The 24,586-nt window shown below is 39.6% G+C and overlaps 1 protein-coding gene across 10 annotated transcripts in view; it reads right to left on the reverse strand.

Moving 5' to 3' along the window:
* ATP11C (ATPase phospholipid transporting 11C (ATP11C blood group)) overlaps positions 1 to 24,586 on the reverse strand; it is a 152,544-nt gene that overhangs the window by 22,051 nt on the left and 105,907 nt on the right. For all 10 annotated transcript variants that reach the window (XM_045514912.2, XM_074359926.1, XM_010952532.3 and 7 more), the window contains 9 exons: positions 22,800 to 22,873; positions 20,945 to 21,048; positions 20,320 to 20,501; positions 18,867 to 19,130; positions 15,630 to 15,804; positions 11,467 to 11,569; positions 9,847 to 9,992; positions 6,768 to 6,827; positions 1,482 to 1,609 (listed from right to left, as the gene is read on the reverse strand). In XM_045514912.2, the coding sequence (XP_045370868.1) occupies positions 1,482 to 1,609; positions 6,768 to 6,827; positions 9,847 to 9,992; positions 11,467 to 11,569; positions 15,630 to 15,804; positions 18,867 to 19,130; positions 20,320 to 20,501; positions 20,945 to 21,048; positions 22,800 to 22,873 (1,236 nt within the window). The remainder of the gene's footprint in view (positions 1 to 1,481; positions 1,610 to 6,767; positions 6,828 to 9,846; positions 9,993 to 11,466; positions 11,570 to 15,629; positions 15,805 to 18,866; positions 19,131 to 20,319; positions 20,502 to 20,944; positions 21,049 to 22,799; positions 22,874 to 24,586) is intronic.

Raw genomic sequence — 24,586 nt, forward strand, 5'->3', positions numbered from 1 at the left:
AGGGTTGGTCATCAGGAGGACCGGAATCTGATCTTGCTTTGGTCTCTCAGACCTTGTGTCCTTAGGCAAGTTATTTCTGGGCCCTGGTCATCATTTTAAACAAGAGGCTGGTTCCCCTCTAGATCTAACCTATCCCTTTGTGAGAAACACAGAGAAAAGCAGAACATGTTAAACAATGCCACGAGGAGACAATGGGCAAATTCTAGGTTAGGGGAAGCGCTGCAAGATAAATGATCTCGTTTCGTTAACAAATAAATTGCCAGATTAACCTACAGATTAAGAGACTGAAGAATCCTATTATCCAACTGCAATATATGAACCTTATATACTGTTTCAAACAAGCATGCTATAAAAAGAAATGAGTCAGCTGGAAAATTTGAGCATTGACTGGATATCTGATGGTATGATGGTCTTGCTAAATTTTTAGATGATAGTGTACTGTTATCTTTTAAAGTACTTATCTTTAAGAGATATGTGCTGAAATAACTATTTTACATGTTTGATATTTGCTTCAAAATGAGTCCTTGATAGGGAATACAGGGTTATTAATGAAGCAAGATTGGCCCTGAATTGGTAATTGCTGAAGCCAAGTGGTAAGGACAGGAAGTTCACTATATTAATAGTATTTTTGCTACTTCTATGGATGTTTTAAATTTTCCATAATAAATACCTTTAAAATGATAACAAATTTTATAAATTTGCTTAAGTCTACCAATGACTGAATGTGAGTTTTATGAGTCATATGGGCTAAAGACACCCCTTAAATTTGTGCACTTTCACTTCATACAAATGAACCACACTCAAGTCTCTCTACTGCACTTGGTACCCACTCTTTACCCACTGTAAATCAACATCTTTATCCTCAGCTGTAGGCTTAATTTATAAAATTCCAATTTAATCATAGGTTAAAGAACTGGTGACTGCTGAGCTGCTCATCCATAGAGAAAAGCATCTATTTCCAACTAACCCAAAATGAATATAATGGCTTCATGAGTTAATTGTTTTCTTCAACAATGCTGTTTTAGAATGGAGCCAACAAAGTGGGGAGGCTATATCTCAGGGGCAGTTCACAAGAGAAAGCCTAACATAACATCATCAGTTCAATCCATTATAGGAAGGAATCAATATTCTAAACTACCAAAGATCTTTGTGTGGCTTGTGTGGGTGTGGGTGTGGGTGTGGGTGTGGGTGTGGGTGTAGTTAAAATATTGTGTCTTTATCTAAGACTCCAGAACTCTATGACAATGCAGGCTCAAGTTTTAGGAATTACTACTGATTTTGAACTAAATAGTTCACACCCATTCAAGTATAGGACCTACATCTAGGAAACATGTCATTTTTCAATTGGATGGTCTGGTTTAAGTAGCTAAAAATTCAGAACTAAACCATGTTATCAAACCAGGAGGCCAGTTCTGTGTCCTTCCTACCTGCAGATGAAATGAAACTCACAACTTTCAAAGCCTAAGGGGGTTTTAACTTACATATATAGTCGGGGATCTGCGGTCAGCGTGTCAATGTTGATGTGCTGTTCCAGTAGACTGTAGGCCAGGATGGGCAAGGATGTGAAGCAGATATTGTACATTGTAAGGTAAGCGGCATCATACAGTGGCTGTAATGACAAAATACAGAAGAGAAACACATGTACTGTAACAGTCAACTGCAAGAGGATATTTAAGAGTTTAGAAAAATCACAAGCTAAAACAAGACAGTTTCATACTTTTTGGGCTAGCAGAGGAAGTTTTGTAAGTAACATCACTCTGGTGACTATAAAGAAAACCCCTAACATTTGTAATGCATCATATTAATACACCTTCCCTTTTAAAATAGGATCCTACTCAGAATGTTCACATGCTCTAATAGTTATTAACTAATAACTTTTCAAAAGATTTTCAGTGAATAAAGACCAATTAAGCATAATACAAGAAACCGTCAGGGAAACTAAACATAGGCAGTGGCCAGCCTGTATCAGTTCTTCATGCTTAACATTTTACATGGTTTTAAATATCACTATCACCTTCTCCAGACTATATTTATGATATTGAATGTGGCCATTTACTAAGGATTAAATAAATGTATTCACAAAAACAAAGCTAAATATATGTACATGGTCATGACTCTCCGGTCCTGAATTTCCTAGGCTCCGTCTGACCAAAGTTTCCAACTTCCTGCTTGTCGTCCCATAGGACAACCTGCAACTCAAAATGTTCAAAACCAGACTCATCAACTTTCCCTTCAAATCTGCTTTCTCCTATGTTTCCTACCTCAGTGAGCGGCCTCACGATGTATGCAACCCCAGTATCTACCTTGGTGCCTGGTATCACTTAGGTCCTCAAAACATTGTGACATGAGTTTCTCTTCCTACCTCACTAGTCATTCCTTCTGTCTCCCACTCTCCTTGAGCCCCCTGTTGGAGTATTTTCACGCTCGGTGTTTGGAGCTCACTTTATATTCACTCTCTAGGTGATCTCATTCAGTCCCCTGGTTTTCATACAACCCATTCACTGAAAATTCCCAAATACCTATCTCCAGCCCAGAGCTGTTTGCATATATCCAACTGCCTGCTTGGTACCTCCTCTTGGGTCTCCAGCATATTTCAAACTATATCCAGAACTGAATTTCTGACCCGCCCTCACCTCAAACTTGCTCCTCCTGACGTCTTGCCCATCTCAGGAAAGGACAACTAAATCTTTCTGATCAATCAGAACCAAAATTTTGGTTTCATCTTTGACTCTTCTCTTTTTCACAACCCACATCCAACCAGTTAAGAAGCATTTATTGGCTCTACTTTCAAATATATTCAGAAGCACATCACTTCTCAGTACCTCCACTGTGACTACCCTGCAGGCCTTTAACTGGTATCCCAGCTTCTTCTCCCCTTGACCTGCAGTCTATTCTCAACACAATGGCCCCAGGAAATGGCTACTAGAAAATCAGTCAAATCAAATCATTGTTTTGTTCAAACTCTCCAGTGGATTCCTTTATCTCTGAAAGCAAAGAAGTTCCTACAATGGCGTGGTTATAAAGTCCCACTCAATCTGGCTTCTCTTACCTGTCTGTCACCTTCTCAGTGAGACCCGTCTTGACTGAACTAGCCTCTCCCTCTCTCTTGAACACATCCCTCCCCCCATAGCACTAATCACCTTCTAACTTACATTATCAATTTATTATGTTTACTGTCTCTCTCGTCACACTAGAATTTACGCTCTACACAGGCAGGGATCTTTATTTATTTTATTGATAGCTGCAGCTTGAGAGAAAGCAGAGCAGCCCCTGACATCCAGGAGCTGGCCTGGCAATCCCAGCGGGGCAGCGGTGTTCTGTCAAACACAAACAATCTCAAAGAACAGCAGCACTAAACAAGGCCACTCTTTGACCATAATGGATCAGGACAAAAACACAAACATTCCATAATCACGTTTGAAGACAGACAGAATATAAATATTGTCCAAATCACAATAATGAGCAACATCCATGTTCTGGCTAATCTGGGTGACCACTTACTGCTTCTCGTCTAATGACACGTTGGCTTCCTGGGTAAGATTTACTAAAATGCCCGGGCATAACATTACCCCTATTGGCTAACAATAGCCAGCAAGGCCCTACTCCTTAAACCCTTCTTCGCATCACCTAACTCAAGCCCAAACCTTATAAGACTTCTCTAACATCTTTTTCCTTGAGAGGCCCCACTGTTCCTCATGGTGCTCTTTCTTGTTGCATCAAGTAATAAACCTAATTTGATCAACTGTAAGTGTGTTCCTGTCTTTGACAACCTTGAACTCCTAGAACACAACTTGGCATACAGAAAGCATTCAATAAATACTGGATGAATGAATGAGTAGAGATTAGAAGCTATAACACATCTATAAAGGACTGATCTGACATTCTCAATATTCCTTTATTGAAAAAAAATTAAGGTTTTTTTTTTAAATGAACCTCATTTTGATGAAAATACTTATTGAGTTCAGCAGTTTTCTGTGCAGTGCTAAATGCTGTCATAAAACCATCACCTGTGACCTGAATAAATAACACCCCATATTCATATGCATTTTTCACACATATAAAATGGTTTTTGATTAATCAAATGCATTTAAATGTGACACAAATTAACGCAATTATGCATTTTTCAATCACTGGCTACTAAACATACAATCACTACCATCGTAGGGGTTGACTCAGAAAGGCTGGGAACAACCTGAATAGAGGCATTAATTAGTTCACTCATTAGTTGACTTCAGAAACATTTACTGAGTGTTTACTAAGTGACTGATCCCGGGGACAGAAAAGATTTGTACCCTGTCTGCCAAGGAGTTCTAGAGGGGGAGGCAGAGTGGCGAGCTAACAAGGAGCTGGGAGAGCCCAGAGGAGGTGACCACAACTCCGGCCTGCAGAAGAGACAAAGCAAGAGAGAACGCGAGCAACTTTTGCAATGAGTTAAAAACACGGCTCTAAGCAGAAAACGGAGGTGCTTTTCTCCTAAACACACAAGATTTCAGTTTAGCAAAATATGTTACTGAATTAAAAGTACCCCCTAAAAGGTGTTACAGTCCTTTTAATTCTCAAGGGAGAGGACTAGTCTGTTGGCACACAATGCTACATTTTCACTGGAAAATACCCATTTTCGCTAATGAGAAAATTGAACAAACAAACAAATACACAAAAACAAAACTCAGATTGACTGGTGTGTAATTTAGTCTTGAATTTCATTCAAACAAAAGAAGCATCAATCTACTTTTGTTCCACTATGGTACTCTGAGGGTACGTGAGAAGACAATTGTAATTCTTATGTGCGTAATTAGAGGAGACAAGAAAAGTCCTGAAAATAAACAACAGGTTTAGTTGACAATACTATTTCTTGTTAAACCTGTTATAAATGCTATCTTTTCATGAAGGAAAAAGACCAGTACTCTGCTAGCTTTGTTAAAGACAGAGTTGCTTTTTGCTTAAAGACTCTGAATCCTGGTCCAATCTCTATATTCTCCAACGCTCCCTCTCCAAGGTCCAGAGAATACGTGATGTAGACCTGATCTGAAAAAGGTTGATTACCTGTATATATTCCAGATATTTGCAACAAAGGTCTTTACATTCAGCACCAGCACATGGCCAAAGTAAAAAAATAAAGATATGTACAACACATCATGACCTCAGACAGACCTTCCTTTTACCTGATACACTTTTCCTCTAAGATGTCTGCCCGAATGTCACCTCACCAGAGAGAACTTTCCAGATCATCCTGTCTAAATAGCAGCTGTCTTCCCTAGTCACACTCTCCATTTATGATGCTATTTTTTCCCCCTTCAGAGCATTTATCAGCCCCCAACATAACACATTTATCTGATTGATGTCTGTCTCTCCCTCTGTCGCTCACTGTACTGCACGCGTTGATCACTGTTCCATCCCCCACGCTGAGCCTAGCACACAGGAGGCACTCAAGAAGTATTTGTTAAATAAATGAACGTACCAGTTGAGCAAATGAGGAAGGCAAACACCAACTCCTACGGAAACCTAAGCAGACCCCAATAGCCCAGGGTTTTACAAGGAGTAAGTCCTTTCTGCCTTCATACAACTTGTGCTTGGTAAACATGTTTTAAAAGCAACAGATTCCTTTCAAAAGAAAAACAATGTTTTAACCAGCTCAAGCCAACTTCCCTTTATCATTGTGCTACAAAATTTGAAAATGTCTTTTTAATATTCGCATCTATCATTCAAGGAAGTGAGGAATTACAAGCATTTTGATCAATAGTAATCCGAATACTCAAGAAAAGTCGATTTATCAGAATTTATAAAACTCTGTTACTAATACTGCTATTTTGGATATAAGAAAGCTGAAGGCACTTCCTACAGCTGGTTGATGATTAATTCATAAAGTGATCTGCTTAACTGGCATCATGGGGCTGATGACATCGCACTGATGTTAAGAGACAAGAGGCAAGTTCAATAGAAAGATAGCAGTCACTTCCCATTGAGAAGAATACACTCTATTAAAAACACTGCCAAGAGATTAGAAAAAAAATCACTTCCTGTCACGAGGAATGGAGCATGCCTTGAAATTCAGAAACTCAGTCTCTAATACCTGTGATGATGTCACGAGCAACTCAGCTTGGCAAAAATCACTGAATTGCTCATACATTAACTACGAAATTTTTGAGTCATTGAGCATTACAGCACCTTTATTTAGCTCTACTTCCACTAGCATCAATGCAAAATTCATTTCAGTTGTTAAAACAAACCTACAAACATGCCTGCCCATCCCACCACTTACGTATCAAGTTAACATACACCATATTCTTTATGTGATAAATGCTCTGAAAACAATCGAGGGCAAAAAGTGTAGAATCGCTTAAGTAATCTAAGGCTTTCTCCAGGAGTCCCAGCTTCTTGGCCAGCTTAAACATCAGTGTTTTTCTAGAAAATCAACCTGACACTGTACAAAAGTATGAGATTTTATTTAATGAAATAATAAACTATAATGTTTTAGGATTATTGGAAAACATTGTATACACTGATAAAAAGAAAAAAAAATTTTAAAGGATCTCAATTGCAACAGGATGTACCAAATAACTTTCAAAAAGAAAATAACAAAAAGACCAAAGCAAAGATATGAAGATCTGCTAGTTTCAAAATCAGGCCAAGAAGATCAATCGTCAAACCAAGGGAAAAAAACCCTTTTACTATGGGCATACCTCTCTAATCTCTACAATCCAACACATAAAAGGTAAGTTATTAATAGCAAATAGGCTACATTATAACAAATAACAAGGGAAACAAACCTGTTGTGAGAATCCACAGAAGAACTGGTACAAAAACTGTGGCAAAATGAAACAAAGGTTCTAGAAAAAAAAATAAAGAAAAGGGTTATTACTGTTTTCACTTTATCAACTTTCTAAACTAAAACAGGAAATTGTACTCCAAATAGTCCACAGGCAGTCCTAAGTTCTTCTAATATCGTAATGCATTAAACTTCTACTCCAGAGTTGTAAGAAAACTAGTCAAAACAAATGATTACATTCACATTAATACCATTTTTGCCTTTCCAAAGCAGAAGAGGATCTCACTTACTTTATAAGAACCTCTTGCTAATTCTTCTAGGGAAGCAATGAGCTCATACAATATGAACACCTAATGGTACTGCACTGTAAATGCTAAGTGAATTTGCAAAATCATCACAAAGTAGACTGACATAAAGCTGTAAGTGTAAATTTTAAAGTCAATCAATGCCAATAAATAGTAAAGAAATTATTGTAGTGTACACTGACAGTAACAAGTACCAGCTAATTATTTTTGATCACCTACTGTATGTAAAGATGACACTGTGGGTGATATAAAACACAAAGCAAAACAAAATTTCTTACTCCTAAGGGATTTATCATTTAATTGGGAGAATACTAAAAACAAGCAGATTAAAAAAATAAAAGCTGAGAATTCATAAGGCAGTAAAAGCCACTAGGTGAGATGATAATTACTGAAATTAATGTCTTCAGGCAAAACTACTAGAACTGATATTTTCAATTGAGTGTCATCCTTTAGGGTCGGCTGTGACTGTATTCGAGCGTTGCTCTCACTTGTTTATGATGTCTTTGGATTTTTCTTTCGGGGCACCTTCAATAGCCCATTTTTAAGCCATGTCAAAAAACCAGTCTCCTTCCTTCTGTCACACATTCTCACTTAGTTAATTCACCAGGCTGGTGGACTTGAGACTGTTTTAAAAATCCAATGGATCCTTAAAGTATGAGCGTCTGCCTCAGCTGAGGCTATCTGGGCGAATACACTACAGGATCTGGAGGATGTTTCTAAGGAAAACTGCTACGTGTATTTTGAGTGTTAGTGCTCCCAAGGTCATCATCTGGCAAGGCGACACTCATCTGTATGTATCAGTTCTGGCAGAATGCAAAATACTGTCAGCAGCATTTCCAGAGTCATACTTTACATACATAAAGCGTTCTGAGGTTGGAGGAGGCAGTGCTCGGTGTGTGTTATGGGGGTGCTTTGTGGGAAGGGGAAGTCTGCCTTTCCCACTAGAATGTAAGTCCCATGAGAAAAGGAACTCTGCCTGTTTTATCCCATCATGAATCCTCAGGGCCTAAAACAACGCTTGGCACATGGTAACACATTCAAACTATTTGCTGACTGCATGAATAAAGAATCTAGACTTCGAACTAGGTAAGAAAGATGAACAGGAAGCAAAGCGAGGTCAGATGTATTTTAAACATATAAGGTAAGACAAAGTCCGACTGTGGAGTGCACTAAAAGCCAGAGTAATTCTTAGACAATGGAGAGTGAAGTTTCTGGAGACAAGCTGAAAAGTGGCATTTTCTAAACATTAACCTGGCTGAATTATGAAAGGAGGACTAAATGGAGAAATAGAAGGCAGGAAGAGCTGTCACTGAAGTACTCCAGGGCTGGCCAATAACAACTTGAAGATGCAATGGCAAGATAAGAGGAAGGAGGGCATCTTAGCTCAGCCAAAGAGGGTCAAAAGTATTAGAAATTATCTTGGGACAAAAAACAGCACTAAACAAGGGATACTGCTATGTCAGTAACTACATGACAATGCACACACAGATCCTAATGAAGACAGAGCGCATCGCCCTACATACTCCCCTAACCTGGGAACAGGGGTATGTAAATTAATGACCCAGGATAAACAGCCATTTTAATGCTTGTTTTGTTTTTCTTAACAAAAAACATTCCTTCCATCTGGTGGCAGTTGCTTGAATTGCAGGCCAAAATCTTAGAGGCAAACCAAGCTTCTGGAATAGGATCAGATTGCTAGGCAGATCAGCACGGCAAATCATCACGGGCTCTCCTGCTAGGGGGAGGTAAGAGAGAATAACCATCCAACCCCAGTGGCTGTTAAGTTATTGAGCCCAAGGCCCGACAGACCCTAACTATATTACAAATAAGTAACATAACCACGCTGAATGGTGGAAAAGGAAAAAAGTAACTTTGGAAACAATATTTTGACTATATACTTCTAAGGCTAAAGACAAAAAGAAGTGCACACAAATATATTACTCAAGTTAGTTCTCACAGGAGTATGAGTTAGCAATTCTGAAACTATTTGAGATGTACACTAGGGTTCAGCAAATTAAGAAAACATAATGAGGATGAGAACCAGGTTTCTCACCACTGAAGAAAGGAGTTACAAATAAGGAAAAGGTTAGAATGAACCTTGTGGCACTGGCTGTAATCAAAGGTATCAGTATAAACTTGAGTTTAAATACTGAGTTCATACTGATACCACTCATTCTGGCCCAAGAACTTCAGCTCAGTAGCAATGAGCACTACTAGTACCCAGATCTTGATTTCTAAATACCATTTGCAAATAGAAGGAAGCAGTGATCCTTGGAGAAAAGTCTGAATCCAGGACTGGGGAAAGAAGACTACAAGATGAGCCTAGAACATCACGTGGTACCGGAAAATAAAGAAGACTGCAAAAAGGGTTAGGGCTATGGGGAGGGAGGAATGGGGAGTTGCTACTCAATGCGTATAAAGCTTTAGTTATGTAAGACAAGTAAGTTCTAGAGATCTGCTGTACAATATTGTGCCTATGGTTTCATGGATGTATATGTCTGTCAAAATTGAACTGTAAACATTTCATGGGTACATATATTGTATTTAAACTATACTTCAAGAAGGTTGACTTAAAAATTTCATCTCAAATCTCTTGCATTAAAAGGAATTTCTGGTTTCGGATTCATTTAATATACCACCTCTGTCGCTGACCACAAATTTCAGCAATAAGACTGTCAAAGAAACATGAAAAAAGGAAAAAAAAAAACTAAACCAAGCTGAGCCAGTGCTGGGTTAAAGAATCATAAGTTAAATCACAAATATTTTATCACATACCTTATAGAAGAAATACTGTACAAGGTGTGCTATTCTCACATAATATAGATGTCCGTGAGCCAACAGCAGTTTCTTTAAATGTTTAAACTTTGGAACAGAATAATCGCTATTCCTGGCTGCTTGGCGGCCTTCTTTGCCTTTAATACCTAAAAATAGAAAATCTCTATAGGGTGAGTATTTTATAGAATAAGCAACCCTCTGATTTGTCACTTTCCTATTTTTAACTTGCTTACATGTTCAATTGATTAGCTTAGTTCAACTGATTAGTTTAGCTTTATTTTTTTTAAAGAAAAAAGTGATTTTAACAGTGACAGTGAGAGACTTACCAATAAAAAGTAAAATTATGTTTAATTGGCAATTACCTACTTATGACACAATATAAAATAATTAAACAGAATCATTATTTTAATCATTCCAAGTTAAAAATTATCCTGAAGAAAAAAATTACATCTGAAAAATTTTTTGAATGTATTTAGTAAGTGCTTAATTAGGCATGGCACCAGATTAGGCACTGTATTAAAGCAACTCAGAGACCTGGGGTTTGTGGTCTAAGCTCAAAACTGAAGAGTTACGATGAGATGGTAAGGTCCTTATACTGACTGCATAAGTGTATTCAGAATGAATACACTTGGTCTGTCCAAAATGTCCATAAGGCAGTTGGTCCACACCAAAAGGTCCCTGAAATTTGGTCCTGTCCAAAATGTCCACGAGCATATTTGGTCCATGCCAAATGGCTCTGGACAGGACCAAATCTCAAAGCTCTTTTGGTGTGGACCAAATGTGCATCACTATGGATGTTATAGACAAGACCAAATGTTCTGCAAGGCTGAGCAGGAGACCAAGTATTACATAAGCTCAAGCAGCTTTACGTCATTTCCATACTCAATAAACAATGAGTAGAACATGAGTTCCACACTAAATAGTTACTTCCAAATGGAAAGAATTTGGGAATCCAAACATATATCCAATACAATAATCCCCAAGATACTAATTCCAATATTTTTCCCCCTCCAAAAACAAAACAAAACAAAAAAACACTTGCTGGGGGTGTCAGGACTGCTGTATCCCAGCATCCTAACAGGGGGAAAATGGTGCAGACTGTAGAAAAGCTGTTGTTGCATGCCAATATATAAATTCACCAGTACAGCCCAAACCACGCACAAATATTGCCATGAGAAAATCAGCCAACCAGTTATCATTTCTTAGTCCCAAACTGTTAAGAATCTCAGAAGATATAGTGCATCAACATAAGCAGACGATCTGGCCAAGGGCAAAAAAAAAAAAAAAAAAAAAAAAAAAAAATCAATAAAATTTCATGCATGCTGTCAAAGTTGAGAGCTAAATGATCAATTGCACTGTCAGTAGGTTTAGGAAATTCATTTTACTTGGCTAATATAAAAAATATCCTCCAACTTTGTATTGCTACATTCCACGAAGGGTAGGACTTTGGTGTGGACATATTCCATGATCAGATGAAGAACTTCATTTGATTAACAGTGATCATTCCCAAATTTAAATTCAAGATGAGCACCCAAAACAATCTCTCTAGAATAATAAGACCACTCTACCTAAAAGCAATACTGATACCTTACAGCTGCCATCTCATTAGATGTTTCTTACCTATTCCCACATGGGATTCCAAGATCATACTAACATCATTGGCACCATCACCTATCGACAGTGTTATTGGGCTGCCTTTTAAATTCTTCACCATTCTCACAATCTAAACATTAAATACAAAAGAGGTATAGAAAAGGTCAAAGCAGAATGTGAGATTGTACTACATTGGGGGTATTTGCCTCATTCACACTTGTAAATGAAGGCCTTGCAAACAGAAAGATAGTTTGTGCATATATGTACAACAGTCTTGAATTCTCAGAGATGGAAGAACATAGCTTTTCATAAGGTAACACCAGCACCCACTTGTTTCTGGTTCTGTGCATGTATGAACTGTCAAAAACCACACCTCCTACCTATATCAGAGGTCAATACTTTTCCCTCTTTAGTCATTGCTTCAAGTGTCCTTTCAGATCAGGTGTTGAATGTGTCAAAGTGGAGACTAGAAAGCCAATTTGGGGTAACATGAATGGGCCTATGGGTACAAAAGTGGGCAGTGTGAGAACAGTGTTTTTGGTTACCTCTCCCTCTCTACCTGCTGGCATTCCCACCTCCCGAGTGCGCCTCAACCCTTATTCCCATCTAGCTGCCAACTAAACTGCACTAAATCTCTCAATGACCAATATGATTTGGCATCTTGTATAGGTAGCCGCATTTGAAAACGAGGAATCTTAAAGGTGATGAGATTTGCGGAAAGATGCCTAAGATATGTATATAAAGCCTGTATTTTCCCGAGTGTCCCTTAAACATGTGTCGACGGCACAATGCAGCTTGATGCTGTGTTCATGGTAGGTACCGAATAAAATAAATCTGGCAGAGTTACTTGTGGCAACTGTATTGGGCAAGCAGCTGTCCTCCCACCCTATGTTTTAGATAATGACTGCTTTATGTGTCAACCCTCAAAACCCCATGGAATCTAGCAGCTTTTAGAAAGCTTATATAATTCAGTAGTTAAATAATGCCTTGCAAAATTTTGTGCTCACAATGGCTGTCACCAGGTAACATAAATAAAGTCCATTTTCACATAACTAAAGTGATTAAAAATAATTTATACAAGGCAAAGCCACCCCGCAGTCTTTTCTTTAAAGAAAATTCAGTAAGGTTTTAGTTGTATGAAATACAAAAAACCCCACGTCCAATCCATTTAACACAATAATGATGTTACTATGAAATGCTAGCTTTCCCCGAATCCCTCACCTCAACTTGGTTCTTTTTAAAAACTTTATAAAAGTGTCAGAAATAATTTGTAAGTGAGTCAAAGACAAAAATCAAAGAACCCAAACTAAATTTGTTCTTGATGGGCTACAACACTGTTTTGATAGGCTACGAAACCAGTTGCACCGTTGTACTGTGTGCAGGTGTGATTTACACCTCCAGGAAGACAAAAGCAGTCAGGAAAGGCCTAGGGAAGGCAATAAAATTATCAAGGGTGACAGCTTCTGCATGAAAATATACATTAAAAAGATGAAAGCTCATTCTTGTGGAAAGATAAAAGGATATATGGTCATGCACCATAAAATTGTGAAAGATTTAGATAGATAAACATGGAGCTTTTTACTGAGCCCCCCGGTCATCTGGATTTAGAATGTCTCTTCACCCTGTAGACAGCTTCATGAAAAAGAAATCAATTTACCAAAAACTATTTATTGACCAAGTGTAACTACACCCAATACAATGTGCAAATATCCAAAGAAGATATAAGGCTTGGTCATACACCTTAAGAAGCATATTATGGGGAATGGATACAATAATATCAGACAATCAGATTAACAATACATGCCATCTATGCAAGGGAATATATATAACACTGTCATCTAAGTCTTCCACGTAAGAAGGCCTATGATGTCAGAGAGAAAGTTAGGTGGAGTTAAATGAGCTGTTCAAGTCCTGTACCTGGAAGGCAATGGAAAGAAAGAAATAGATGGAAAAGACAATGTACTGGAAATGAACAGATTTGGTGACTGAGATCACATGGAAGGGTAAAGCATGGGGATGTCAACACAGATTTGAAGGTTTTGAATCTAAAGACCTGGAAGTACAGCAAGCTCAGTAACAGGTGTAAAAAAAGACAATGAAAATGGCGGCTGTGCTCTACAGATTGCTGAGTTGAGGTGATAATGACACACCCAAGAAAGTATGTTCAGAAAACAACTGGAGAAGTAAAGTAGAACTCCAAAGATGTGGACTGGAGAAGTGACTTGAAAATCACCTATATGGATATGACAGGTGAGTAGGTGATATCCTGCAAGAAGTGACTACAGTTAGAGGAAAAAAACACTGAACCACAGGGTCTCCAATATTCTGGGTGGGAGAAGCAGCATGGCGTCAGGAATTCAGATACCTGCCTGGGCAGCGGAGCAGTCAGAATCCAGGTGAGCAACCCAAGCAACAGACAATGAATGTATGGGGAGAAAAAAAAAGGCTCTAAAGGCTGAAGAAAAAAAAGAAGGGCACCTGACTGCAGTGGAAATTAAAAGCGAGAAGAAGGCAAACAGAGACAATGCCCTAAATTAGGATGGGCTGTGTGCGCGCAGGCAAGTGAGAGGGAGGGAGAGGGCGTGTGTGAAGGAGAAGCAGAAAATACAGCGCCATCCGCGGGGCTAGAGCAAGCAGCTGGGGAATGGGAAGAAGCAAGACACTAACACATATACAAGGATCCAGCGTATACACAAACGAAAAAGTCTGCAACTGAGACTCCAAGGTTCCTTAGACCGAGTGAAGCAGATCAGGATGAGCCAGACGAACTGCAAGAGACAGCATATGGGAGGTGGCCCTTGAGCTGGGTTTTATTAGGAGCAAAATTTTTGGTAGGCCAGGAGGAATTCAGAGGAATTCCAGATGAGGAAATGTTAAGAGGAAAGCTTTGGAAGTTGGCGTGAGCATGGCACGTGGAAGGGACATGGAGAGGGAACAACCAGCAGGAGTAGAGGATTCACACTGGGCATGAATGACGGTGGACACAAAGTCTGTAGAGTTGCATGAAAAAGGTCATCGGGGTGGCCCCGAGTGTCACACTGAGTCATCTGCCCTTCATCCCAAGGGATAGGAAACTACTGAAAAGTTTTTGAGCAAGAATACACGATGAGAGAAGTACGGTTTTAAGAAGATTAATTTGGGAGCCTGGGGAAACAGACTGAAGGGGGAAGGAGGAAGCACTGGTGAGATTAAATCAAATGTCTCTGTGTGAAGTCATAAGTGCTTGCTTGGAATAGGCTGGAGATAAAAGGTTTAACAAGATGGCACCAAATGAGAGCTATGACAAAAGGTAGGGCCAACAGGACTTGGTGACAATATATGGGGTGAGCGAGAAAAGGGTCAAAGGTAGTTTGGAGACTTAGGAAGCAAAGGAAAAATGTCACTGGTAACAGGAATAATGAAGACAAGGGATAACACAAACTGGCCTGAAGGAGAAAATTATAGTATCTGTCTTGAATACCGAATTAAATGTGACAGTGGGGAGTCCGTATGAAGCTGTCTAGCAGGCAGCTAGAAATATGAGTTAACAAAACAGGCAAGTCAGGAGGAGAGACATTATCATCAGTGGGAGTCATGGATGTGCTTATCCAGAAAGACAGCCTGTAAGTGAAAAGCAGAGGGAAGACACAGTCCCAGGAAAAACTGATAATCACAGAGAAGACAGAGATGAAGCAAAATAAAAAGACACTAGGTTGCCAAGAAGTTTGAAAAAAAGGACTGTGGACCATGCCAGAAACCAAGAGCAGAGAGTTTAACGGAGGACGTAAGTGACAGTGTCAAGTGCAGTGGAGAAATGAGGGGAAATGAAAGACTGCAGGACAGATTCAGCAAGGGGGTCTCTGCTCTCCTCCAGAAGATCCAACAGAGTAACACGGGAAGAAAGAGTGCGTGGGGCTAATGTAATAGAGGAGCCAGGAGCAGTGGAACGCCGGCAGCCGGCACCAAGCACTCAGTAGAGAAGTTTGGAAAGTGAGGAACTGGACAGCCAGCTTGGGAAGACAAGGTAAAGAAGAGGACTAGCTCAAACTGATGGGAAGACTCCTGGTTTGACCACACAGAGTAAGAAGCAGCCAGGGAAGATGAAATAAGGTACTAAAGGCTCTCTGAAGAAACAGATTTAAAGTAAAGTAAACATTTGCACATATGTGTATAGAAGTACCCAGAATGGAACACGAACTAACATCAGTTACCTGGGCTTTCTGTAACGGTGCCATCCGACAGCAGAGCACTGCAGTGCACTTCATACAAATCTGTACGAAAATGCTTTTGTAATTGTTAGAACTAGAGTCTTGACTAGAATTTAATATGAGTGACAATGTGGAGCCATCGATGATTAATCCGTATTCCTGATGTTCTGTCCATGCTCTGAAAAAGAAAAAACAATGCCATATTGGAATCTATTATATGTTGCTATTTAGGAATCTTGTTTTTTTTTTTTTTAAACCACAGAGGAGTGTCCTGTGTAAGGGTCATCATCAACCTGGTTCCTGGACCTGTAAATTCTAAAGAAGCAATTGTCTGTAATAATGGCACAACAGAGACTTTCTATCACATCTCTGAGACTCAAGCGGCCCATATAGATGGCACCAAGTTCTAAATACAAAAACAATGGACATTTAGTAGCTGGTCTCCATATAGGAAACTTAAGTAAATTTTGGAGATTACAGTTTAATCGGTCCAACTCTGATATGAAGACAAATCATCAGCCACTCTGAAAATTCCTTAACAACGCAAGGAGAAGACAAAATGGCTTTGGGGTATACAAATCACAGAAGGCTTTCCCCTAATTCTCTGCCTGAGTGACAAAACCTACCAACAGATCTGGCTTCTCAAATATGATGGACTACCTAAAAGACATGGTGTTCATTAAAGAATACCATATAATAATGATATATGTTCCTTAAATAAGTATCATTTTATGCGAGATTAGTGGTTCTTCCACCATAGCCTTCCCATTAGAGTCATCTGGGCAGAAAAGCCCATGTCTGAAGTCTATATTTGAAGATAAATTAAATCAGAGTATCTTGGACAGGGCTTGTTTTAAAAAGCTCCGCAGGTAATTCTCATGCATAGCCACGACTAAGAGGGCTTAGTTGCCAGGAAAGAAAAATCTAACAGGTGCCAAGTATTGAAGAAAAACATATGGGGGAAAACATACAACTGAGAAAATTCTACAAATTAACATTTCATTTTTTTTCAATTAAGGAAAAAAGTGATCAATCATACACTCTCCTTTGCTTCCCTACTCACAGAGCTGGCAATGTGAAGAAAACAGTGGCTCACTAATCAAGCAAGCAGTATTTGTAAACATCAACTCTTAAGAAGGCCATATCGAAGGATGGAAAGAATTATTAACCATTCTTTCCTTGGAGAACAGAAAACCTCCTTGGGGTGGCAAAAGCCCACATGAGTGAATATATCCCACCAAACAAGAAATTAAATGTAGTTAATATCCAGTGACTGGGACAGTAAATACAAATCAGGAAAGGACAGTGGGTTCTTTGTGATATCTGACATGGAACTTGAAAGACAGGACAGAAAGAGGCGAGGAGAGAGAACGTATGTGTGGTGCACTAGGAAAGTAAGTTGAAAAGGTCACTTGAGACCCACTAACGGTTTCCGAGCAGGGCTTTGATATGGGCAGTACTTGGCTTAAGTGCTTTGGTTATGAGTTACAAGGAATCTGGTGGGGGCACCAGTGGTAAGACTGGGAACATGGATAAGGCTTGGTGGCCGATTTGAAGTGGAAGGGACAAAGGAGCAGAAGCTGGCAAAAGTGATTCTGTGTCTGACGCCTGTTTAACTTGGGGAGAGACTGTACTCAATTCCAAACAGAAGAGCCAGGAAGAGGGAATGTTCTGAGATGGTGAGTTCAGCTTTCCATAAGCCCTGGCTTTTACAAAAGTGCCCCAGAGCTGCTGAATGGTGCTATGGACGGTAATGTGTCCCCTTAAAAGTCCCATGTTGAAGCCCTAACCCCCAATGTGATGGTATTTGGAAATGAGGCCTTTGGGAGATAATCAAATTTAGATGAGATTGGGAGGGTGGGGCCCTTATGATAGGATTAATATCCTTATAAGAAGAGGAAGAGACACGAGAGCGTCCTCTCTCTGCCATGTAAGGATACAGGAAGAGGGCAGCTTTCTGCAAGCCAGGAAGGGGGACCGCACTGGAACTTGGCCATGCTGGCATGCTGATCCCAGACTTTTGGCCTCCAGAAATGTGAGAAATAAGTTTCTATGGTTTAAGCCACCCAGGCTATGGTATTTTGTTATGGTAGCCCAACAGAGTAAGATAAATGCACAAGTAAAACACACGTAATCTGGACTGCCTTTTAAAGTACCGTTTGGCTAAAGGAAAGAAGATTTATCATAGGCAATTAATAAAAACCTGTTTACTCTCACTGATGTCCAAGTAACAGAAGAACAACAACTGTTTTAAAATTGCCCGTAGCCTCATGAATCTGAGGTATTCATTTTTAAAGCTTGTTTAAACACTAGAGATGAGGATACAGATACAGCATAGTTGCTACAAGCATGGGCTCTGGCATTGGATAGACTTGCTCCACCCCTTATTGGCTGCGTTGTCTAGAGTAAGTCATGTTGTGCCCCTGAGCCTTAGTTTCCCTATCCGTAAAATGAAGAAAATAAGATTGCCTTACTGGGTTGTCATAAAAATTAAATGAGAATAATTTAAAATGCTTAATGTTGTTCCTGGAACAAAGAGTGTGCTTAAGAAATGTTAAATAATATTGCCTGGGTGGGGGTGTCTTTTGATTTAGTGCAGGTACATGCTGTGGCATTCTAGAAGAGAAAATCAATTTGCTTGCGGTCAAGGTAAATTCTAATAATTGGTCAATGTTGAGTATAGGAAACTGTATCTCTAGGCATGGAATTATTACGGATCTGTGGCTTTCCTTGAGAACCTTAGATCCCACAAGTTCTTCCTAAGCGACTTGCTGAAAGCAGTTGAGTGTCCACACCGTCAAGTGTTCGGCCTCTTTGGAGTACTGGGGCACGAAAATCCACACGGAAAATGGCTCCAGGACCTCAACAAGCGTGCAGACTGCTTATGCTCATTTTATTACATTCATTTAAGAGACCATGAAAAGGAATTGTTTTTCCTTAACATAGACCAGGCCACAACATCAGTGCTAAATACCTAGGCCCTAACTAAACATTTAGAAAATGAACCACTTTTCTAAATCTTGAGAAGTGCAGGGTTTTCTTTTAAATTAAAGGAGAAGTGGAAAGTGCCAAATAATCTCAAATGGGCCATTAGCCAAGTCCTCAGGGAAGGTTCTAACTTACAAGCATAAAGCACCTGCAAAGAATGATAAATTGTAGAAAATAGAGCCTTCCGCATACGCAGCTATGATTTACATCTGTACCAATGTCTAAATATAACAAACTGATGCACTTTCTTACTTTTTAAGGCTTCTAGTACTTTTAGGAAATTCACGCAGCAACTTCTTACGATATTCAGTCAACAATTCATGTAATCGATCCTCTTTCCTTTCACTTTCTTCGATGGTTTTGGTGGTCAGTTCCAAGAGCTCGGTGCTGGTCTGGAAAAGGCGGCAGGCATAGCAGGTGGACTTGGCCGTCTCCATCTTGTCCCCAGTAAGCACCCAGACTTTCAGGCCTGCTGCGTGCAGAGCTTCAATGGTCTCAGCGGCCTGATCCTGTAGCCTGAAAGCACAAAGGAAACCTTGTTATCCTTGAAAATTCCCCACACAGAATCTGCAAGAAGGCTTGTTACAGAGAAAATTTTTATAATTCATAGCAATTCTGGAGACCTGATACGTTATCAGTTGGTTTTCTTATATATCCTCTACTCTTTCTGAGAGTGTTATCTCTGGCACACTTTTTACTTATTAAAGTACATTTCAAACAATGAGGTTTGGAAAGTTCATGACATCTCCTGGGGTAATTGGTCTTCAATGGCAGAATTAAGAATCATTGTCCTTAGCTAAAATGTTCAGAAACTCACCAAATGTTCTTATTCATTGCCACTTTAGCATATTTCATTGTTTTCTATCTTACCATACAAATACTTAACATGGTTCAAAACAGAAAGGGCTACACACATTCTAATGAGATGAGATACTGAGGGAGGAGCTTGAAGTATAGGAAAGTCAACTTTTCTGAAAGAGAATTTAAACATAATTCTGAAAGGCAAGGATAGAAGAATACTTTCTTTGCGTTCCTTTTGGCCAGAGAATAACAATGAAATCAGACTAAAGGAAGTCTGTTAGAATTTCAATACCTTACAATGTGGCTGAATATATGCTTATAACTTCATGTTTGGGTTAAGCCTCACAATTTGCACTCACAATTTCTAGAAAATTCCTAAAATAGAATCTAAAACTTATTTTCTCAAGCAGATAAATGCTGGAGACCTGCAATCATGCCTGGCAGAGCTCAGCCTGTATAGTTAGAGCGAAGTATTTTGAAGTCTGCAAAAACATGCTCTTGTCCGTTAAGCCAGGTTAGAATGAGCTCTCGTGTTGTTCGCTCTACCTTAAATCTCCCTTCTGCTCTTGTCTGTCAAAAATCATACCCATTCTACCAGTCATCAACTCAAATAATGCCTCTAGCAAAAGCTCCCTACACATAGTAAGACTATTTCATAAATATCTGCATAAATGAAGCAATAGCATAGTTAAGTACTCAAAAGACTTTAGAGATGACAGATTCATTCTTCTAAGTCACAAATATTTAATTTGAAAATTATTCCCACAAACAGTTCAAAATCTGGTATTTAGACAAAGCTGAATCAAAGATTTCAAAACTTGAGAATAAATGGTCAATCTGGACAGACAGTTACCACCCCAAATGCCTGGTCATTAAAATAAGAAAAATATAATTTTCTAGTTACTTGTCTTCCACTGCAGTGGCTCCAATTAAATTCATGTTTGTCTCAACATCATCAAAAACCTTTTCCAGTTTTTCTTCTCTGTCTTGTAAGGCCAATTTTGCCTCTATGAGCTGTCTGTTAATTCTTTCATAATCATCTGGTGCAATTTCTTTGAAGGCTACACAAAGTGTCCGATACCCATCCTAGAAGCAAAGTAGGAAATCTCTAGTTATCCAAATAATAAATAAAAACAAACACACTCTTTAAATACTCTTGCTTCACCGTACAAAAGAGAAATTCTGACACATTTTTAGTTAAAAAAAAAAAAAAAGAACAGATTGCATTAGGTTAGCATTCAATTAGGTTCAGAATAAAATAACAGCTCTTGGGGTTAAAAAAAAAAGAGCAGAACATAAAAGAAAGATTCTTGAAAAGTCTTCAAAGGCTACAAATTGTGAACAGAAACTTGTGCCAGAGTGTTTTACATTAAAATAAGGAAAATAATATTACAAAATCCTTCAATACAGAAAGAGACCATAAAAATAAGCTGAAATTCACTTGAGCAGTCCTTTAACTAGCACTCCATAAACGCAGTCATCTCTATTATTTCTCTTTCTCTCTATTGCGGGGAGGGGTTTAGGCTCACCATTGCATTACGTTCCACGTGGGCTTTAGTTAACTCAATTTCATGATTTTGCACCCTGGGGAAAACTGCTGAGTCAGCTCCTTTACAAAAGAGAAGTATGTCTCCTAAAATAAAGAACCAGAGTATTTGACTTAGAATTTTAAGACTGGTATTGGGATTTTAATAACAGGTAACTATTGAAGTGGCCTCTCCCACCCAGCTGCTGTGTATCCTGAAACCAAGTGGAATGAGACATCTTGACATTTACTCTGACAGGACAATATTCACCACCTCTTAGGAACAATACAGACAAGACTGATTTCCCAGAGTTTACAGTGCACACCTCTGTTAAAATATACTTCCTTCCAGTGAATCACAGAAGACTGCTTGTGTCAAGGAGCTGCACCTGAACCCTCTTCTAAGGATGCTGTTAATGGTCTAAAGTGCACAAGTGGCATCTCCAGATGACAAGGACCAAACTCAAGGTCACACAAAATAAAATCACTTTCAGACTATACACATTAGCTTTTTAAGACAATGGCTTGATGGTTTTCATTGGCAACTTGAGAACAGCTGTGTAGAATGCTAGTACAAGTACAGCTTTACACAAGTCCACGCACCCCGGAAAGGAGACAGAGTTGAGCATTAAGAAAGATACTCCAAACACTTCCACCTCAAAAAAAAAAAAAAAAAAAAAGTATAAAATTAAAAAAAAAAGAAAAGAAAAAGAAAGACACTCCATCCCTATACAGCACTGAGCTCGAAAAGTTAAAAAAGGGTAGCTCGAGGCCCTTGGTAGACCACTGCCTCAGACATCCCACCACTGGCAGAACACTTCAGTGCATGTGTACAGGCAAGAACAACAAGTATTCCACATGCTAGGTTTTTTTTTTTCCAATTTCTCTCACGTATCTACAGTATGTTTTAAAGTCTTAAAATAAATTCCACATTCACATGTAATGAAATTAATATTGTGAATCTGCAGTCATACCACAACGTCTGAATAAAGTTAGATATATACCCTCAAGGGTCTGTCTTTATCTCCCCATTCTCATATTAAGATATATACCCTCAAGGGTCTGTCTTTATCTTCCCATTCTCATATTAAGACATTTTCAACAGATTTAATACCAAAAAGTAAATTACTAGGAAATAAATCAAGGATATTTTGAAAAACCACCTGGAGACATACAGACAGACACACACAGGAATCTGAGAGCCCACAAATGAAGCAGGACTGCTACCATGTGGGTCTTGCCAAATCTGAGCAGAAGGCATTCCAACCATCATGGCTCCTGCCAAGGACATGGGGGGATCCTCAAATGATGGTACTGATTCCCGTGCAAAGGGCAAGCTTCTCTACTGTATGAAATGAAGGGCCCAGAGTACTGGAGTAAAATCAGATACCTGCTCCCAGCAGCCTGGCCCTTAGTCATCTCAGCTCACCTGCTTCCAGAGAGTGTAAAGCAGTGGGGGATTAGGAAGGTCAGGGAGGGATAACCGGCAACGCTATACACTCAGAGATTCCACTGCTAGTAATCTCAGACCATCCAGTGGTATTGGGCTGCTGCATGCGGACGTTGTTGGCAATTGGTCAGTGGCCTGAACTGTGAAAGTCATTCCTTCAGTCCCTGTTTGGATATCCAGGAGTGAAGAGTAGAGCTCACTTTCCAAGAAAATGCAAATATTGTCATACCAGGGGTTCTGCCGCTGACAATTTGGTGCGTGCTTATATAAATACATTAAGGCATACACAAAAGCTTTGCATGACTTTGGTAATCACACACTACTACATGAAATGTTTCCCTTTCTTGAAATAGTTGATCAACATACAAATCTACAAACGGAAAAAAAGTCAAGTTTTTAAAATGCATACCTGATTGTGTCTTCACAATTACACTCATACGACGGCGCACAGAATCAAAGTTTAAGGTGTGAAGAAGTTCGTATCTTTCAGAGAAGAAAAATGAGAAAAGTAAAATACCTAGACCACAATGGGAAGAAATAAAACACAGCAGAAACATCTTAAGATATTTAAACAGCTTAAATTAACAGGGCTCTCCTCTTCGGTAAGGGCTGCTGGCTGTGTGAACAACAGGTGCTTTCCGTTGTGTCCTTGGAGTTTTCTTGCACTTTTTTGCATGCTGTTGGGGCTACTGGTGTTGGTTGAGGCGCATCTATATCCTCTCATTATAATGACCATGTAGGAATGAGGGACAAAGAGCTGTCCTGCCAGGCCATGTCTGGAGGGGATCTAGAAATAGTCCCACCCTGCCAATTATTTCAGTCATCTCTGGAGTACCTACTATGTGCCAGGCATAGTGATAGGTGCTGGAGAATAGACATGAGTCTGCCCAAGGCCCTTTCCTTAAGAGGTTCATCTTGTGATAAGGGAGGCAGAGGGTAATGGGGTGACAACCTCCTAGTCTTCCAAATACTGTAACAAAGGAACACACAGGGGAGACATGGGAGCACAGAAGGAAGACATCTGAAGGAAGGCTTCCTGGAAGAGGTTGTACCTGAGCTGTGTTTTGCAAGAGTGATGCCACTAAGAAAGGGAATCACGGCATTCTGAGCGTAAAGAGCACGTGCAAAGCACAGCAACATGAGGGCACATGGCACGCGGGAGGGCTTACAGTAGTTCATGTAAGGCTTGAAATCTAGTTGATAGGGGGGTAGCAAGAGAGGTAAGCAGGGGCTGGAATCTGAGAACACTGTGGGCCATTTCAGAGGTTTGGGATTTTATCCTAAGGGAACAGGAATCCACTGAAGGGTATGAATAGTGGAATGACATGATCAGATTTGTGTGTGAATAGCTGAGGTATTAATCAGATGAAAGGATGCAGAAGAGGAAAAATAAGAGTTACTAGGAAAAAAAAGTGAGGAAATATTTTCTTGAAAATAAATAACTTGGATACAAGCACTTGACCTAAAAATATTCACCACAAAGCTTGTCTTTGACGGGAGTGAGCAGATCACTGGTTTTGGGATGTGTCTATATAAGACATATACATGTAGTATCTCATTCGCTGTTGGCCAGGTGGGGGAACTGGCCGGAATCTGGACTCTGATAATGACCCTGGGCTCCTGGCAATCAGGCCAGAGATCCTTCCTCTAGCTTTTGAATATTCCTTCCCCAAAGGGCCTATCTCCTAAGCAATCTACATGTGTTACAGGTTTCTGAGATGGGTCTCATGACATGCTAGGGGTCAGAATGGAAGTCAGATAAGATGCCTACACTTCAAGTTCAGATGAAGGAATTCAAATTAATTAGAGAGTCTAAAATCCATTATTAAGCCAAGGTGGCTCTGTTTTTTTGGGTTGCTATAGCTCCCCCAAAATAAGAAGAAAAAGGAAATGGAGGGACTGCTGCACAGAGTACTTGCCCTGAGGCTCACACCTGAGCACCTAGAGAAAGCAAAGCTTCTGACACAAAAGCTGCCGTGACTGGCAGTGCTTGTCATCCCAGAATGACTGGCTGGGTTCTGGACAGCAGGAGGTTTCACGCGTGTTCACTGACTTTTCTCGCAGCGTGCACTGGAGACCTGAAAGGGCATCTAAAACTCTGAAAGAAAGTCCAGGCAGACTCTCATTCAGGCTCCTGGACCCATATGTGAACAACACTGGAATCGTTTCCACCGCAAATGCTAGTTTCTGCCACTC

Source organism: Camelus bactrianus, chromosome X (genome assembly GCF_048773025.1).
Source record: "Camelus bactrianus isolate YW-2024 breed Bactrian camel chromosome X, ASM4877302v1, whole genome shotgun sequence".
NCBI lineage: Eukaryota > Metazoa > Chordata > Mammalia > Artiodactyla > Camelidae > Camelus > Camelus bactrianus.